A 19,541-nucleotide genomic window follows, 5' to 3' on the forward strand; every position below is an offset into this window, starting at 1 on the left:
CCTGCGCCTCGCTCTGGCTGCCTGGGACTTCCCTTTCTCGGCGCTTCACTTTCTGGTGGAATGCTCCCCCGACTCTTTTTCCCTTCGCTCCTCTGCTCCCCTCGACTTGTACGCGAAAGCGCGAAGAGTCGGCGTGTTTTTGGTCCCGTTGCGCCCACTTTCCTTTCCACAGTTCTCTCTCCAGAATCAACAGGGCGCACAACAAGCGGCTCGGTCACGGAATGAGAGTGGGGAGCTGGACGAGAGGGAGTGAAGGCTAGTGCAGCCGAGAAAAATCTGCAGCGAAAGTGGGCAAAAAGGGAGGCACGCCGGCCGCTCTTCGCAAGTTGTACCCAGACCGCGGTAGCGTGCGCTCTTCACAGACACGCCTCCAGTGCGCGCGAGAACAGGCGACCAAGAGGCGGTCCGTTGGCTGCACTCCGCTTCACATTCACTGACATTTTGTTCTTGGTTGGTAAACTCGCAAGATAGTCGGTGCATTTTGTATGTTCGTTCAATTGCCATTTCCGCTTGAACGTTAGCTTCCTTATTGCCTAAACGCTCACCAATCAAGCCTCCATCACGCAGACAATTTTTAGTAATATTCAACTTCCCCTGTTCCTGGTTCATCAGCTGCTTTTAAAGAGCGAGAAGCATTTTAGCCGTCCTGTTAAACGTCCTTAGTACTCTAACTTTGATCTGCAAGGCTTGAACTATTCATCTCATCAGAGAAGTATTGGTTCTTCCTCAATCCCCAGCGAGCATCGGCGGCAATGGCTTTCGTTTTGGCACACCGTTTGTCCACTTCACTTGTTGTCACCACACTTTTGACCGTCTGTTTTGTACCCACAATCGGTGGTGAGCCCTGGAGTGACGAAAGCCCAGGAGCACCAGCTCCATCTTCTGGAAGCTCGGAAGAAGATGACGCCGTTCTGCAATCACAAGAAGAAGACACACTTCAAAACCTTGTACGACTCAACACGATCCTACATGGCGACAGTCGTGCCTATGACCTCATGGTGAGTTATTGCAGTTTTTGCCTGATGCTTTTTAGCTGTATCTACAGGTACAAGTAACAAGGTGTCCACTATGTAAAATAAAAAAATAAAAAATAAAAGAGCAATAGATAACTTGCTGTTGCTTCCAGCTGCAGCAAGTAGAGCGAGACACGCAGGCTTGAGGTATGCAAAATTTTTCGAGCTCCTAAAGCAGTTAGTTTGGCTGGTGTGTACTTTTTATTTTTCATTATATTGCAGTCGTTGTTCGTTCTGTTTTGGCGAACAAAAAGAAAACAGCTTCTTTCAATTTCGTTCCTACCTCTAAGAGTGAAACGAGCAGCTGACGTCGCAGAGACTGTCAGCCGAGACTTGCTTAAAACCCAGACTTACTCCAGACGTCGACAGAGCAAAAGCATCGCGCAACGAGGTTGGCGCAAATGAACTACTTTGCAAATGAACTATATTGTATTTCATGCAGGTTCAGCTCCCGTGACATTTTCTGTCTGTGCAAAAACAAAATTGAACAGCTTGATTGAAGTATTTTACTTGCGAGAGATTGTATAATGCCCAACATCTCATATTAGTTTAGAAAGCAGCAAATGTGGGGATGTCCTCTGCAAATTTATTCTTACACGTGCAGCACCTCCGACAAACTCACAATGCGAAGTCCTTCTTTTAAATCTCAAGAAATAATAATTGTATGCAAGTGTTATTGGTAACGAGCCGTCAACAGTGGCATCCTAAAAATTACGCTTTTAATATTTTCTTCAACCGTATGTTTATTCGCTATACAATAACAATTCTCCTGTCTTTCGCCGACCACAAAAAAAGTCCTTGCATTTCAACTCCAACAAAAGATATGAAGCATAAACAAGCTTTGTTTCCAGTAGGAAGTCACCGCAAACACTGGAAATGACACACTATGCATTTTTCAAAATACGTGATTGCGAAATGTGACTTTAGTCTGGAAACAGAAGTCTTGTTCAACGAAAGTTAGCTGTGATTACTAGAAATGAAGATGAATGATTGCTTTTGGCGCATATGAAATATCAACACCCTCAAATATTCAGGTCACTAAGGGCACGATTGATAAAGCTTTCTGTATGACAATCATAAAATGCCAGTATAAGGCATAGTGACTGCTAAGAAAATCAGTCGAGGCGATAGGCAATTGAGGTTTCGTAGTTTTTTACTCTTTTCACCAATTGCTGTACAGGAACGCATCTCAATTCACATCTGTCAGTGTAGAAGTTCCTTCTAGAAATAAAGCGAGACACGTCGATGCTATTGAAGCGGGTGAATTGTTTCTAGAAATTAAGGGGTATGCGACTAGATGCTTTAAAAAGAAGAATATGACGCACGCATCACAGAAACTGTGCAGAGGGACGAAACCACGGCGTCTATTCATGCAAATATATATATAAAGAGCGTTTTTTTCTTTATTATAGCGAGTATTGTGCTCTTTCTCACAAAAGTATTATGGGTCATATTACGAAGGAAAATATCCAGCTTTCTCAAGGCGTCCATATTCAACGTCATATCCAGAGTCAGTGCATATTTCTTGTATGATGTCAGTCATTTTAAGATGCCATCAGCTTGCCCAATACGCCTACTTTTATTTTGTTTTCCTCCGGCCACTGGAATGTCCCCGCTTTTAAACGGCTGTGTTTTACTACGCAGCACATTATAGTTTTCATTGTGCCTAATAATAAATGTCGACTTTCGCACTCTTCTATATCTACATTTGAAGTCATCTGACGTTATATTATTCTTACATATTCCGCCCATCATATATCACTTTTATCATGGTGTAATGGATAAATCCTTCATTGCATTATTTTTGTTGTTTATTATCTTGTGGCTGTTTTATGGATCTAGTTTTCACACCGAGAAAATGCCTCCGTAATAAACCTGCGTGGAAATAGATTTTCTGAAGCCGTACAAACAGATCGTCGTGGTTTCAATTCGTTCTCTTGCAATGCTATTCGATGTCATTGTTTTTGGAGGACTTGGAAAGTACAACTTACGGAAACAGCATTCCATGCGTGGGCATAATGCACTCTACGTCATCTGCACAGCTGTGCAATAGTGCAAATGGGCCCACGTGACCGCGTCGCGTTTTTAGCTCATCTAAAGCGGTGCTACCTCTCAGTGACCTCTAAGGGAGAAAATATCTGTTGTGTACCTCGTTTCTACTTTTTTTTTCGCACGCAATTTTTTGGGGCATACTGTTCTTACTGTGCGCTTTTCGTTATTTTTCTTGACGATGAAGTGACGAAGAAGCGAAGTGTCTTGTTCCTGTCTGCCTCACATCCTTTTCTTCATTGATGCCTTTTTCTCTCTGTGTCACTGCTTGAAATCATTTCGGCAGCTTTCTCGCCAGCTTAACAAACTACCCCGGACACTCACATTTCAAAAACTTCGGAGAACGATTAACGAACTTTGTCGGTGGTTTAGTGTACTTTCCCAACTGGTGGTAAACACCTGATGTAGTGACAACAATGAACACACCTGCACGCACGCACCCGAATGCATTCTGCCATAAGCAACAACACCTTTCTGCAGTCAAACATGTGATGAATACCTAAATTTATATTACATGCAGATGGCGCTTTTCTGCTAACAGTTTTCATTTTTACCATTCAATATGATAAGTGTTTGAAATTTTGTCGTACAATTTCTGTTTCAAATTGTCGTATTGCGGCGTCCAGCCTAATACAACACTATTATAGCTAGATTTTTGAATCAGCTTCACCAATATTGGACCGTCATGACGGCTATCCCAAAACGTTGTGTAAAATAAAGCTATCAGATTCCTGCCATTCTTTATTTCAATATCCTTTGAGTAGACACATAGAATATCTTTGCTTTGTTATAACGTGGCTCATATTTGTTAAGAATACAAATCATTGTTTTCTGCAAAATGTCCTTGAGGAAAATACTTGCACTGCCTGTATAGATATCTACTTCCAAAAGGCCACTTTCTCTATTAAACTCTAGTGTTCTGTGATTTTGACTTTAACGTTTAGAGGCAGCGAAAGTCATGAGTTTGGGCATGTGTTATTTATCTTCCCTCGTCGTATGTGTTAGCATACTTTGGCCAACTATGAAAAAGTAATCGTTTCAGTTTTCCTTAATTTGTGCAGACCTCAAAGTCATCAGAATGGAAGGTCCAGGCTACCTCAGAGGAGTATCACTCCATGCACGGTTATGTTTGACTAACTCATGAGATGGCTTAAACGCAATATCATGTGCACTGTCATAAAATAACTAACTTGTAGGGCATTTTATGTAGCCTTTCGAAACACTTGCAGTGACATCATCAAGAACTGCCGATGTAAATATTAAATATGCATCTATGCCCGTAACCGCAGGTTGTGGGCCTCACAGGACGGCGCGCCTCTGTCAACTTTATGCACCTGTCCATCGATGTGGTAGGGCTGATAAAAGGTGGCAGCAATATGTGCCTTAAACTTTCGCGCTTGCGCAGCAGCCTGTGTCCTCCGTACTACAATAGTGAGGAAACCGGGGCTAGTTGCATATAAAGAATATCGCAGCAAAACACCACACCTGTAGATGGTGAACTGCTTCACGAGCACTGTCTAGCGGTTCGCTCTGCCTCAGCGACGTTTTGCGTCGTGCTGTGCCGTAATGTTCCTTTATACTGCAGAGGCTGCTGCCGCTACAAAGGCTGCTGCCACTGCGATTTGCACCGGATTCACATTAAGAATAATCCAGTATTGTCGGCATCGTCCAAAATGGTCAAATATAATTTTTTTGGGGTGTACTTTGTGTTTGCTGTAAGATGAAATTGTCTCTAAAAAACGCACACAACTCAAAGACGAAACGCAGGAATGTTGTCAGGTCTATATTCTGCGCTGCTTTGCGAGTTTGTTGTTAGGAGCAATTACGCTTAATAGCACTTGCTCTGCGGCTCTCGTTAAAATCAAGCCTTTTTTTTGTCGGAACTCGGGATATCAGAAAAGGCCGATAGAACCAGCATTAAAGGGGTACATACACAAAATTATGAGGCCGAGATGGCCTGCAGGATTTATTCTCGTGAACAAGCGTATATCATATGCAAAATATTGAATATAACTTGGAAGGTATTTTAAATTGATTTTGAAATTTGCCAAAACTATCGACTCCTTCGCGCAACTAACATCCTCAAAGGTGGCCCTTAGTGACCCCTTTATTTCTTTCACGGAGCCGCGCAATAAATGTTATGACGTCATAGCCATCATTTTTATTTTGCCGTGTTTGCACCAGCAAATGATCCTTTGGCCACGGGGTTCAAGTTGAGCATTTTGTGTTTGGCAACATTGCTACTAGGGAGTTTTAGTTTAGCGCGCGCTTCGGCCTAGCGCACGCATCGCCCGAGAGGGAGCACGGCTGCGCATGCGCTGTACGTAATAGAGATGCATTAGGTTGCGCAAGCGAGGGATGTATACACTAGATCTTGGCTCTTACGTTGCGCATGCTACAGCCGTTAGGTACCTTAGCAGTGGCTCTCGCGAGAGCACAAAAACCAAGTGCAGTCATGGCTGCAAGTAAATCCAGCGTCTATTTAAGATTGGCCTCGATTTCGAGCTCCTTGCTTACGTCAGGAGCTTAGATCCGTTGGTGGATCACGTGCACCGTTATCGCGGTGAAAATATAGGAGCTGACGGGGATGCCTTCCACTGCCCGGAATGTCCGCAGTTTCATGTCTCATGCCTTGACTATTGTCAACTACGGTTGGCAATTGTAATTTATTGCCTAGTCACTAGATAGCGCAAAGTATCTTTCCAAGACGAATGTGTTGACGCTTAGGCACAGTCCATGTGTCCGCTGTCACGTACGCTAAACTAATGCTGTAGAAGGCAGCCTCAGCTGTAACGTACGTAGCACGCTAGACGTTGCGCACGTACCGCTTTGTGCACGCTAAACTAAATCTCTCTATCGCTCTCCCATTTCTTGCTCGAAAAAAATTTGATGTGGACCGTGCGCAAGTGTGTCAAAGTTTTGTGTGTTGACATGGTCGAGTTTTACTCCTGCTAGCTGGTAGGCTTGTGTAGCTGGTAGACCCGGTCGGCCTGTGGAGTGGGAAACCGAAACTAACACAGGTTGGTATTAACAAGCCTGCACATTGTTACCGTCACGCACTGCAGCAAACAGTGTGTCGGGTTATGACAAACAGGCCCCCTAAACACATTGCATCAATACAACGCGGGACCAAAATTTGTCTGTCCATACCCCTTGAAGCCATGCTCGAACAGAAAGAATGACAACCCCCCTTGCATGTACAGCACTGGCCTATTCAAACGTGCTATCAAATTTCTTTGGTATAAGGAGTGGTATGCGCAACTACTCGACATGACCACGCTTTGTCACGACTCATTTATTCTCTGCATAGAATGTTCGCTGTTAGGTGCGCGTGTGAGTCGAAATTGCGCCGCTATGACACTAACTGAAGACGGGGGAAACAGAAAATTGCCTGCTAGTTATCCATAAATTGCCTTTTTTTCCACTCCGTGAGTACTGTACTTGGTTGGGTGACAGCCACCCACTTCGTAGGTGATTTTTAAACTACTAGCTGTGAACAGTTCGCTAAGTACGGTGCGTAATTGTTTAAAGAAGTAGTGAGTGTGGGAAGGTAACAATGCCAGTTTCTTGTGACTTGCAACAATGCACCCTGTTAAGACGTTTATTGGTGGACACTCGTTGAAGAATCACGACAGCGACAGTCAATGCGGGGACCGACTCTCTGCACGAGCTGCTCTTCTTCTTATGAAAAGGGGCGACCCACTAGAAGGCGCTGGAAAGAACGACCCACTGTTCGAAGGCTTTGCCACAACTACCCCAGGTACGAAAAGGGAGACGCCTGGCGACCTAACAGGTGGTTACAATGAGCGGGTCATGGTAGGCCTTGAGGCGCTCCACGTTAACAATGTCGCGTCCTCGACGGCGCATGTCCGAAGATGGTTCGATTGGTTCAATCAAGTAGTTGACAGGAGAAGTGCGTTTGACGACACGGTAGGGGCCTTCGTATTTTGGCAATAGTTTTGAAGATAGGCCAGTTGCAGTGGTAGGGATCGAGAGCCAAACGAGCGCTCCAGGGAGGAACGTGGGCGCAGTAGTGCTGGCGTCAGCGCGAATGCTTTTTTGCCGCTCTTGATCGTGCGCAGTAAAGGTCTTTGCAAGCTCTCGACACTCTTCAGCAAGCTTGGCTGTAGCAGAAATAGGTGCCCGCTCAGACGGATCTGGCCTGTACGGAAGTATCGTGTCGATGGTGTGCGACGGGTGCCTTCCATATAACAAAAAGAAAGGTGAAAAGCCAGTAGTGCTCTGAGGGACGGTATTATATGCGTAGGTGACGAAGGGTAGAATGTAATCCCAATTTGTGTGATCGGCGGCGACGTACTTGGAGAGCATGTCGCCGAGCGTACGGTTGAAGCGTTCGGTGAGGCCATTTGTCTGCGGGTGGTAAGCAGCAGTTTTGCGGTGAGCAATGTTGCACTCTTTAAGAATGGCTTCAACTACTTCAGACAGGAAGACGCGACCTCGGTCACTGAGCAGTTCCTGGGGTGGACCGTGTCGCAAAATGAATCGTTGGAGCAGAAAGGAGGCCACATCGCTCGCTGTAGCCGCGGGGAGAGCGGCCGTTTCGGCGTATCGCGTGAGGTGGTCCACAGCGACAATAGCCCAGCGGTTACCAGCCGACGTCAGTGGAAGTGGCCCATACAAATCGATGCCAACGCGCCCAAAGGGCCTGGCAGGGCAAGGTAAAGGTTGCAGACCTGCCGGTGATAGGTGCGTTGAAGCTTTTCGGCGCTGACAATCTATGCAGGAGCAAACGAATTTCTGCACATAGCGGTACATGCCGCGCCAAAAGTACCGTTTGCGAATTCGGTGGTAAGTCTTCGATACCCCGGAGTGCGCACATTGCGGATGGGAATGAAAAAACTCGCATATGTCAGAGCGCATACTGCGAGGTATGACTAGTAGCCACTGGCGGCCGTCACCGTTGTAATTGCGCCTGTGGAGGAGGTCGTCGCGAATGGCGAAATGGTGGGCTTGACGACGCAACGCGCGAGTGGATGGAGTGGATGGATCAGCCAGCAAGTCGATCAGTGAGGCGATCCATTGATCCTTGCGCTGTTCAGTAGCAATGGTATGAATGCTAATGGAAGAAATGGCAAGGTGAGACGCGGGGTGTGGGCGTTGTCGCCAGGCAAGGGAGAGCGTGACAGGGCGTCGGCTTCAGCATGTTGCCTTCCGTTGCGTTACAGCACGCGGATATCATAGTCTTGCAGGCGAAGTGCCCACCGGGCGAGACGGCCTGAGGGATCTTTCAATGACGACAACCAGCTGAGTGCGTGATGGTCGGTAACGACATAAAATGGGCGACCATACAAATAAGGTCAGAACTTCGTAAGGGCCCAGACGATTGCCAAACATTCCTTCTCGGTGACGGTGTAATTAGTCTCGGCCTTAGTAAGCGTACGGCTTGCATACGCCACGACATATTCCGGGAACCCTGGTTTGCGCTGCGCAAGGACAGCGCCAAGGCTGACACCACTGGCATCCGTGTGTACCTCTGTAGGGGCCGTAGGGTCGTAGTGGCGGAGTATGGGAGGCGACGTCAACAAACGACGGAGCGTTGTGAAAGCGTCGTCACACTGTGATGACCACGAATGGAGAGGCCCGTTACTTCCAAGGAGCTTCGTCAGCGGCGATATGATAGTTGCGAAGTTTCGAATGAAGCGCCGAAAGTAGGAACACAGCCCTACGAAACTGCGCAGTTCCTTGACGGATGTCGGCTTGGGGAACTCGGACACGGCCCGAAGCTTAGCTGGATCAGGGAGAATTCCGCCCTTGGACACAACGTAGCCGAGTATTGTCAGCTGCCGAGCTGCAAATCTGCACTTCTTTAGGTTCAGTTGCAGACTGGCGTCACTCAGACGCGTTAAAACATGCCGTAGGCGCTGAAGATGCGTCGAGAAGTCCGGAGCGAAAACGACGACGTCATCGAGGTAGCACAGGCACGTGTGCCATTTCAGGTCACGCAGAACAGTATCCATCATGCGCTCAAAAGTGGCGGGCGCGTTGCACAGCCCAAACGGCATGACGTTGAATTCGTACAAGCCGTCGGGAGTGACAAAAGCGGTCTTCGGTCGAGCGTCCTCAGCCATAGGTACTTGCCAGTACCCTGAGCGCAAATCGAGGGATGAAAAGGATTCTGCTCCTTGCAGGCTGTCAATAGCGTCATCTACCCGCGGTAGTGGGTACACGTCCTTACGAGTGATCTTGTTGAGGCGTCGGTAGTCCACACAGAACCGTACAGAACCGTCCTTCTTCGTGACGAGAACGACAGGAGATGCCCAGGGGCTGCTAGAGGGGCGAATAACATCGCGGCGAAGCATGTCGTCGACTTGCTCGTTGATTACACGGCGTTCTGTGGGAGATACGCGATATGGACGCTGTCTCAGTGGTGGCTGTGTGCCTGTGTCGATGCGATGCGTAATGGTGGATGTGCGGCCGAGAGAAGGTTGGGCGACATCAAAAGAAGACCGGAATTCTTCCAACAGGCCCAGAAGCTGGGAACGCTGGCCTGGCGTAAGGTTGTCGGGAACGGAGGGACCGAATATATCATCGGATGATGAAGCAGATGTCGAAACAGCACTAAGCGTACTGGAACTTGAGCAGTGCATGTCATCAGGTTGATCCATAACTTGTTCCATAACTTGTTCGTTTTCGATGGGTTCCACGCTGCCGAGACATTCCCCTCGCACCAACGTAACGCTGTACGGGGATGAGTTCACTGCAAAAATAGTGGTGCTGCCGTGAGTGAGTTGCACGGTCGCGAAAGGAACCAGCAAGCCTTTTCTGATGAAAACACGATGAGATGGCAAGAGGAGTGCAGCGGTGTCAGAAAGGCTTGCGCAGTAGACCGACACCGTCGCGGACGAGTTTGCAGGCACTTGGGTGACATCTCTGACGAGTAACTTGCTTGCGGCAGATGGACTGTCGGCCGGCGTCAAAGAAGAGAATTGGGTGAGTTCTATTTCTGCTGGTGCGCAATGAATGACGGCGTCATGGCGGGAAAGAAAATGCCATCCTAGGATGACGTCGTGAGAGCATGAAGGAATTATGAATTCGACCACATACATCACGTCCTGAATCATAAGGCGGGCTGTGCACATCGCCGTAGGGTGAATGCTTTGGGCACTGGCTGTACGGAGGGAGAGCCCGGAGAGTGGCGAGGTCACTTTGCGCAGTAATCGGCTAAGGTTTGCGTCCATGACGGATACGGCGGCTCCAGTATCTACAAGGGCAGATGCACGAACGCCATCCACAAGTACGTCTATCGCGTTCGATGGGCTTTCCTGAGGGCTTCCGCAGTTCGACAGCGTCGCAGCCCTTGCCTCGTGGACTGCGACGACTAGTTTTCCTGGTCGCCCTCGAGTGGACGTGGCCGCATCGGCGACAGTGAGCGACGTCGCGGAGATGGTGAACGGCGGGTAGACGGAGCGGGGCGGGACGACGGTGACATAGGTGGCGGTTGGTCATAAGAGCGGCTTGATTGGCTGAGAAAGTTCGAGGCAACCTGCGGTTGCTGCACACGATTGCAATAACGTGCTACATGACCGACGCGACCGCAAGCAAAGCAGATGGGGCGATTGTCAGCAGTGCGCCATCTGTTCGCGGGTCCCATCCATGTCGCAGAACGCGTTGGGCGAGCCGGCTGCTGATATGAGTGCATGGTGGGCGCCACTCGGGGCGCGTGGGTGACGTCGGCGTATGTAGGCGACACAGTTTCTCCGAAGGCGTGGGGCCTCGCGGTGGTTTCGGTGTAACTTACAGGGCAATCCACAGCAATCGGTGTGGGCGGCCTGGCTACAACTTGGGCGTAGCTGAGTGGCGCAGATACAGGAGGCGGCTGGTGGTATTCTGGAACGACCTGCGTGATTTCCTGCTGAATGGCTCGGCGGAGCGGAGGTACAAGTGTACTTGATGGCTGCTGAGCATGTTGTGGCGGAGCAAAAGCCAGTAAAGAGACCTGGCGGGCAACTTCCTCACGCACGAATGACTTGATTTCGGCGAGCGAGGTTGTGTGGTCAGGAACCACTGACAAAGCCTAGAGACCAGCATCACGTGGTGGCGATCGACGGGTCATCAAGCGCTGCCGCCGCAGCTCGTCGTAACTTTGGCATAATGTAATGATTTCTGCCACAGTATGAGGGTTCTTGGCCAGAAGCATGGTGAAGGCATCGTCGGCGATGCCTTTTAGAACATTCGTGATTTTGTCAGCCTCTGACATGTTCAGGTCGACTTTCTTGCACAAGTCAAGGATGTCCTCGATGTAACTTGTGAAGGACTCGCCAGTGTGCTGTGCTCGTTCACGTAAACGCTGTTCGGCTTGCAGTTTACGAACGGTAGGGCGGCCGAACACGTCAACGACAGCGGTCTTAAAAGCGGACCAAGTCGGGAAATCAGATGCGTGGTTATTGTACCACATTCCGGCCACACCCGCAAGGTAGAAGAACAGGTTACCGAGTTTAGCTGCCTCATCCCAATGATTGGGGACGCTCACACGTTCGTACATGGCCAGCCAGTCCTCGACGTCGGTGCCATCCGCGCCGGTGAAGACAGGTGGGTCGCGGATGCGGGGGACACCGGGACATGGCGTCGGTGTAGGAGGGAGCGTTTGCTGAGCGGCGTCCTGGTGCATGGTGGAAGGCACGGTACGGGATCGAAGCTCGAAGGGCATCGAATGCGAACCAAAGATGTTTGAAGGGGACAGCACTATCCACCAAATTGTTAAGACGTTTATTGGTGGACACTCGTTGAAGAATCACGACAGCGACAGTCAATGCGAGGACCGACTCTCTGCACGAGCTGCTCTTCTTCTTATGAAAAGGGGCGACCCACTAGAAGGCACTCGAGAGGACGACCCACTGTTCGAAGGCTTTGCCACAACCCCACTTTTTTCATTTGGGAATTCTAGCCCTCTCACGAACCTTTCTTAGAAATTTGCCACAAGCCACTGTTATCTATAGGTCTACGAACTCACTCATGAGTCGTCTCAATTGAACTCGCTTAGACTCATATCGAACCGTGAGTGTAAGTTAGAGTCAATCCAAGCGAGGAATATTTTCGTGGGTTTGAGTCATACTGAGTCTGGTTGAAGAATATTTTCGCGAGTTAGAGTGCGAGTGAGTTCGGTTAAAGAAAATTTTGGCGAGTCTGATTCCGAGTGAGTACAAAGCGCAGCATATATTTCTCGAGTGAGTCTGAGTGACTCGTGCTCTATCTTGCCGATTTAGTGTTCTAACAAGTGATCTTTATCATTGCAAACAGCCTTACCAAGAGTCTCATTTATACTACGATCTACTTGGAGGTACTACAAAGCATGCAGTGTGGCTCATACACCTTGTTAATATCTATTATTTAGAGGCATCAACTACGTAGGGGGTTGCCTTCACTTCCCTCACCAACTCTTTCAGAGAAGTTCTGAATTATTGTATTTTATGCTGGTATAACTTTCAAGAAAAGAGACCTTACTGGTTCAGAAGCATTTAGAACTCCTTTTACAAGGTACTATGTCAAACGGTATCAAGAAGAACTCTGATTACGTGATACAATCGTGTTAAATAACGTAAGATGATTCTAGGCTGGTGGACTTATGATTCGACTAACTCGGACTCACTCAGACTCCGATCGAGCCATGAGTCTGGGTGAGTCTGGGTGAGTAATACTTTCTTCAGTCTAAGACCAAGTAATTCCTGTTGAAGAAAACTTCCGTGATGGTGAGTCCGAGTGAGTGCTGCTGAGAAAACGTTTCCTAAGTCAGAGTCCGAGTGAGGCCAAAGCTTGAAATATGTTTCATGAGTGGGCATTGAGTTCACTTCATGAGTGAGTGTTTCATGTGAATTCCTTAGGTTTTTCCGGCCTAAGCTGTTATCGGCCATGACCATTTCTGTAGAAATTATTTGCGGCCTTGAAAGTGGTTGGAGCTTGCGTAACCGTCGCTTCTGAAGAAGTATTTTTGTTTTCAGAACGTTGAAGCCAAGGTCTAAAATCCGCCTCAGTTGCAGAAAATGGGTACTCGCAATGCATGGGGTCAACTGCACGTCTTGGTCCACGCATCACGAGCAGGCGGATATTTTTGCAAGTTTGGCCGCTATATTGACAAGCAATGGCTCGTATTTATGTCTTTCTGAGTTGTTTCCATTTGTTTGAGTTAACAAAGCCAATTTTCTAGTAACCGCAATCTTTCTCAAACATACTTTCTGCGTTTTTTCTGCACCTACACAAAGTATAGCATGCAACACTGTATAGGCCAAGGCAACGTTTCCGCTTCATGATCAGTGAAGTTTCCCCATAAATTGGCTTGTAAATGAAGACACCTTACGGCTGGAAATGCGGTGCTTTCGGTGTGTTACTCGTCCTATTATTTACGTTCCAATCAAACGTCGCATAGGCCACACTGAAACGTCGCCACACTGAACTTAATCACCATCGCGAAATCTATCCTGTAGAACTAATAGCTAGAACAAGCACTTTAGTTTTGTAATACTTTTTCATTTGTGTTGCTTCGCTTGACAATTTCTTGTGGTCACGAGAGGTCAATCTGTCCTTATTAGTCTTAAATAGCTAGCCGCTATTGCGTCATCGAAATATTACTACTCTCGCGGATAAACCACAGTATAGCAGAATTAATAACGTGCAAAGGGAAAACATCATTCAGTTCGTGATTTGGTTTGCACCAACCCGCAGTGTCTACACTGTGAGAGAGCACGCCAAACAGGTCTTCAACAGTTACGAAATCGCCGCCACTACACTGATTGTGTGGCGCCACAGGTATTGTGCGGGATACATTCAAGTTTGACGTTTCCATTGACTCATGTGTTCCTATTGACTCATAAAGGGATGCTGCAGCGCATATTATTGGTTCAGACTGCTGACTTCGTGGGAATGGACAGTTTCCAGAAGACCATCAAAGCACTGCAGTTGTAATATATTGTAGCACCTTTTAGGCATTTGGTACACTTGGGAAAGAGGGTTCACTTTCCACGAAGCCTCTCTGGATTAGGGTAAGGTGGGGCAAAATGAGACAAAAATGTGAAAATAGTCAATATACATTTTCATTGCAGTGGTTGTCAATAAACGTGAATGCAGAAACATTGATTTGAATATAAGGTATGTGCTACGTAAATATGACCACGTTGATGCAGTTTGAAAGTTTATTTCAAAAGTTTATCACAAAAACAAATAAAAAGAACGTCAAGTGTCCGGTGTTTTTGTCCCAACCTGTGGGGAAAGACGAGACAGTGGGAAAAAATCATCTATACAGTGGGTGCAGTAGATGCACTTTAAATCCACTTCGTGGGCCCTCACACTTTCCTCATAATCCCAGGTCTTGCACTCCACGCACTCAATCTAGACAGACCTCGGCACTCTGCAGCTGTGACGCTGCTTGCAGATCACTGTCAGTCTTTCTTTGCGCTAATGTTATCTTTTTCAATGCTTGCTCTTCTTCACATTATTTAACGATTGAAATCTAGATATGTTCTGGCACACCGTCTTAACCTCGTTTTGCCGGTTTGGTAATTTTCAACTTCGTCAGCCAGCCTCTGCGAACCGATGAACTTCGAATTCTTTATCGCTTATACTAAAAAAAATGGTTTGAAAAAAAAAATCTCATAAAAAATTGGTTTCAAAATCAAAATGCGTTTGTGACTGACTTGAGTTCGAGATTCTACCAATTTTTCATGCACCTCTTGAGAGCATTCGAGAGAACACGGAGCAAGCTCGACGCAGGGCAAATGAAGTGAGTGCTCTCAACAGCAACCAGTGCTTTCGGATCCGAGGCACCTGATGAGAGCAAGCTTGATCCGGTGGCGTTTGCGCTCCAATGTGCATGAGCCTGGTCTTTCTCCCACCCTCTTTTTTTACGCTGTTGTTAGATCACCTTCTTTCCTCTCCTCCTCCCGCGCTGAAGCCCGTAAACCATTGCCTCCTCTCCCACCCCCATTCCATATAAGCGCGTGCACTCGGTCGGCTTTCATCATTCTCGCATCACTACCGTTCAAATCAGTTGTAACGTCAACGACAGCGCCAGTTTCCGCGGCATTCCAACCACTGCCGAGATCTAGATCGTCGCGGAGCAGCAGCAGCGCAGGACTGGCGATGCCGAACACGAACGCTTGCGCAAGCAAGGTGATACCAAACTCCGGGCGAGGGAAGCTCAAGCCAAGCGTCGGCGTTGAGTTGCAAACTCCGAGGTCCGGAATGCCGACGTCGAAGCCAAGCGTCGGCGTCGAGCTACTGCTTCCGCTACAGAGACAACGTGAATCCGCGGTGAGGACAGCGAGGCTTTCGAGACAACTGCAGCGACCGGGAGCCGACAGAGCGACCGCATGTTTGAAACGGGGCTTCCACGACAATGCACTCATACAACGTAATGTTAACTCACACTAAATGCAAACCGCACACACTCACGGAAAAGCCGAGTGAACGTAAACGGAAACTCAGTTTGCACCCCCCCCCCCCCCACTGCTGCTCTTCACATCGCCTTATGGTTCCCTCTAGGGGCAGATGCGGTGATTCTTTTAAAGTCGCTTTCTTGCTTTGTACGTCTAAACCCTCCTAAACAAAGAATAAAAGTACATAATGAGCGTAAGTAAATGGTTCACTTAATAAGGTACTCTCTAAGACAACTAGACGCCTTTTTGTCACCTTTTGCACCTCTGACATGCTCAAATTAAAAAAAAAACTTACTTTGGGCCAAGGGGCCACACTACCTTTTTGGCGGTTAGTGGCTAGAAAGATAAAGTAGCGAATTAAGCACTTACCTTGTTTTACTGTCCCCGGAGCAGCTTCATTCATGGATGCAAAAGTTTGGTTCTGCAGAATTTGACCCCTCTTTGACACACCAACTCTAGTTGTGTAATTTTTCCCGCGCGAACATTGCGAGCAACCACCAACTTTTACACATGAATTATAGACAAGAACAACGCTTATCTCTGGAACAAAGAAACCAAGAAAAGTAGTTTTTGTATTAGCTACAGTGACTGGCAAAGTTAAAATGTTGCGTTTTGACCCATGTCAAACTTTACCCCACCCTACCCTAATTTCCTTTACTGACGGCTTCGTATTTGTTACACGCAATTGACTCGTCCTTCTATAAGGCATACTTTCTTAATTTACATCTTCGGGCTGCCCTTACGTTGCTCCGTTGATGGCACTAGCCTACTTTAGTAAGCTTTTCTTTATTAGTGCAGTTTGCGATCATTCCAGTATATATAAAATGAGTGCATTTTGGCAAAATATCGGAATGGCGGTAAGTTGAAAAGTTTTCTTTGAGGAAGACAGTTACTACTTTTTTATATTGCCAGAATAAGCTAAATAACCCTTAATATTGAGTCACCATCACGCTAGATTCTCACGCTGACGTTTTTCCTACATATTCAAGCCTATTAGCGGCATTATGACCAATGCTATCCCGTAATTGGCTGTTACCATTAACAAAAATATTGAAGCCGAGATGAGCAACCAACGTACTAACGCATTTTTTCTTCCACAATACTTCTGGTTGTGTTATTGTACAAGTTTTCTCTATATGCATGCACTGTCACAGTATATGTCGATATCTCAGGGTGGGTTGAATATTATTAGAACTAAATTATAAAGTTACATGCGCTGTTGCTGCAGTCTTCGACATTGTTGTACTGCTATCGGTTCAGAAGGGACATATTCGACAGATGGGCTTGCATTTAATTGATAGATTTGTATTGTGTTCAAGTAGTGCATTCTTTTGGGCTAGTTGGTGCATTCGTATTACATAATGCATGGCTGCGCTCATTGGAGAGATGTGCACGCACATTGGAGAGATGTGCACAAGAAGGGTACAAATTTCCATTTCATCCACTGTGAGCCTGCATCTAACGAATCGCGTTTACCACCCAATGCAAATGATGCACAAGGAAAAGCACTGTAAGAGCAAAAGCGTATAGACATGTGGGGTTAAGTGTCCCGAAACCGCCAGAGACGTCCTATTGGAGGCCTCCTGAAATTTCGACCACCTGGGGTTCCTTAGCCAGCGCCGAGCACACGAGCCTACAGCGTTTCCGCCTCCATCCAAAATGCAGCCGCTGCAGCCTGGATTAGATCCTGTGACCTGCGGGTTAGTGGCCGAATATTAGCCATCGCCGCCTCTGCCGTAGTCCACTACGGCAGAGGTGGCCAGAGAGCGTTGTTTGGTGGCACGCGCAAACACCAGGGCACACCTATATTTTCACTGTGGGACTTGCGGATGCACACTGAGTTTTGAAAACAAGGTCCTCTTGTCGAAATCAAACAAGTAACAAAGAGAAATTGTTCAGGCTTGTTTTATTATTAGAAATTCTGACAGATGCAATGCCTTTTTTGACTGCCTCGAAAAGAGGTTCATTTTTAGACGGCTTTGAGTAAAGAACACTTCGAGTCCCGGTTCTTAATATTTAGTTTGTATTTAGTAATTGTTCAATTTATTCCATTTTTTATTGTGTTAGTACATATCTCTTAGCCACTGCATCGGAAAGGCTTGCACGCGACCAATTCATGATCGCGTTTGGAAAGAAAGATAGGCCTAAGGGGGTGTGTTGCTGATATGAATGTCACATTCGGGGCGTAAAAAGAGGACGTGATGGTTCGACTTATCTTGATATCGGCTCGCTTTGGCATTCCATAATAAAGTTGGAACCTGGGGTGCTATGCTGGATTGACCGAGCTTATCGGGCCATGAGTTCGCTCCGGGCTTGCATTACGGTGGTCATGACACGAAAATGTTGCGAGCGCGTGATAGCAGCGTTGACGAAAACAGTTACGAGAACTCGCGCGACGCTAGAAGCGCATGTGGGACGTTTGCTGCAGCTGTAGAAACATCCCGTGCAAAACATACAAAGCAGTGTATGTAAAGTAGACACTCGAGCACACATATGCAAAAACACACTTATACGCACATACAACAACCCAATAATAAGCAAATGTTCGAAAGTCAACAAATGACGTATCTGATAATGTCCCTCGTTACGATTGAATCCGTCCGGCACAAAATAGCTTGTTCCAGTTCCATCAAATATTGCAGATAAATATAGGGACCAGAGGCGCTCGCGTCATGGAGCCAACGCGGCTGTGAGTGTATACGTCGTAGGCGCAGAGAAATTGAATTCGAGACATCGAGGCCACGTGATGGTATAACTTTTAATTTTTCATGTGCAGGTGCATAGTCTGCGCTCTAAAGCTGATGGATTAATCGTGACTATATCGCTCGTGTTCTTTGCGTGAACACTGCTCCTCGGCAAGAACAAACGTTGTGGGCGGACCAGATCTTCGTAGCGGGCGTCTGTGAATCAAACTCATTGACGCGTGAACGCAGCTACAAACTTGTTGGTTCTGAGAAGGCCCCAGATCAACACGTTAGTGTCATTGTACTGGTTTGACTGTCAAGTGTTTCATGCAGTGGATGCTAAGTGGTACCTTATGTGCATATAAAACAATTTCGTCAGCTTGCACTACTTGTACAAGGCTGGCGTCATAGAACAGGTTGTGATCGCGTTGCTTCTTCCAGTTCGTTATGTCGGTCCTCCACTCAGTATGTGCGGTCACCTTTGAAGTCAGCCCCACCGTGGTGGTCTAGTGGCTAAGGTACTCAGCTGCTGACCCGCAGGTCGTGGGTTCGAATCCCGGCTGTGGCGGCTGCATTTTCAAGGGAGGCGCAAATGTTGTAGGCCCATGTGCTCAGATTTGGGTGCACGCTGAAGAACCTCAGGTGGTCTAAATTTCCGGAGCCCTCCACTACGGCGTCCCTCAATCATATGGTGGTTTTGGGACGTTAAACCCAGCATATCAATCAATCAATCAATCAATCCTTTGAAGTCAAGACTGCGTAAACTGTGTTCTAATTGTGAATATACTGGTTAGCTAGGGCTTAGTGAATGTAACACTGAACGGCCTTGTTTAATTCATAAGGATTCAATTAGAACGGCAATTATCTCGCGCGCAATTATTGTTATCAGTACTATAGGACTATTGCAATTATTCTCACGTGATTAATTTATAGTTAGCGAAGATTTACTTAACGTACGTATGACGTCACAAAATAAATTTCCGTGAATGATGTGACTCACGTAATTGTGTAAATATACGACCTAATTAGGTCGTTAATTGACATGTTTAGCTAGCACAGTCCTAGCTTTACATGGCTGCATTAACGCGGTTTTATTAGGATGTCGCCTAATTACGTCAGTCAAAGCATGAAATTGCCCAATTTGCTTGCTCTTAACATGCTTTGAACTAACTGGCCAAGTACACGACACAGCCAAATAGCTAATTAGCCGGCCGCACGTACTCGGGTGCTAGCGGACGATGATGACGTCAAAGAAGGCGCGAAGTGTGCTAGAATGTGCAAGCTGACCATTAATATTAACACGTGGTCGTCACGATAGTGCAAGGCATTCGGTGAGAACGGATCTCAGAGGCCACGGTGCTGCTTCTTTCAAACAATACTTAGTGTTCGCAATAAAAGCTTCAAGAAGA

General features: G+C 47.1%; 1 protein-coding gene across 2 annotated transcripts in view; it reads left to right on the plus strand.

Moving 5' to 3' along the window:
- The first annotated feature begins 338 nt into the window (after positions 1–338).
- LOC142804147 (uncharacterized) overlaps positions 339–19,541 on the plus strand; it is a 227,248-nt gene continuing 208,045 nt past the window's right edge. For both annotated transcript variants that reach the window (XR_012894476.1, XM_075890751.1), the window contains exon 1: positions 339–998. Coding sequence is in view for 1 of the 2 variants with exons in the window: in XM_075890751.1 (XP_075746866.1) it covers positions 753–998 (246 nt within the window). In the remaining variant the exon portion in view is untranslated. The remainder of the gene's footprint in view (positions 999–19,541) is intronic.

Source organism: Rhipicephalus microplus, chromosome 3 (genome assembly GCF_043290135.1).
Source record: "Rhipicephalus microplus isolate Deutch F79 chromosome 3, USDA_Rmic, whole genome shotgun sequence".
Taxonomy (NCBI): domain Eukaryota; kingdom Metazoa; phylum Arthropoda; class Arachnida; order Ixodida; family Ixodidae; genus Rhipicephalus; species Rhipicephalus microplus.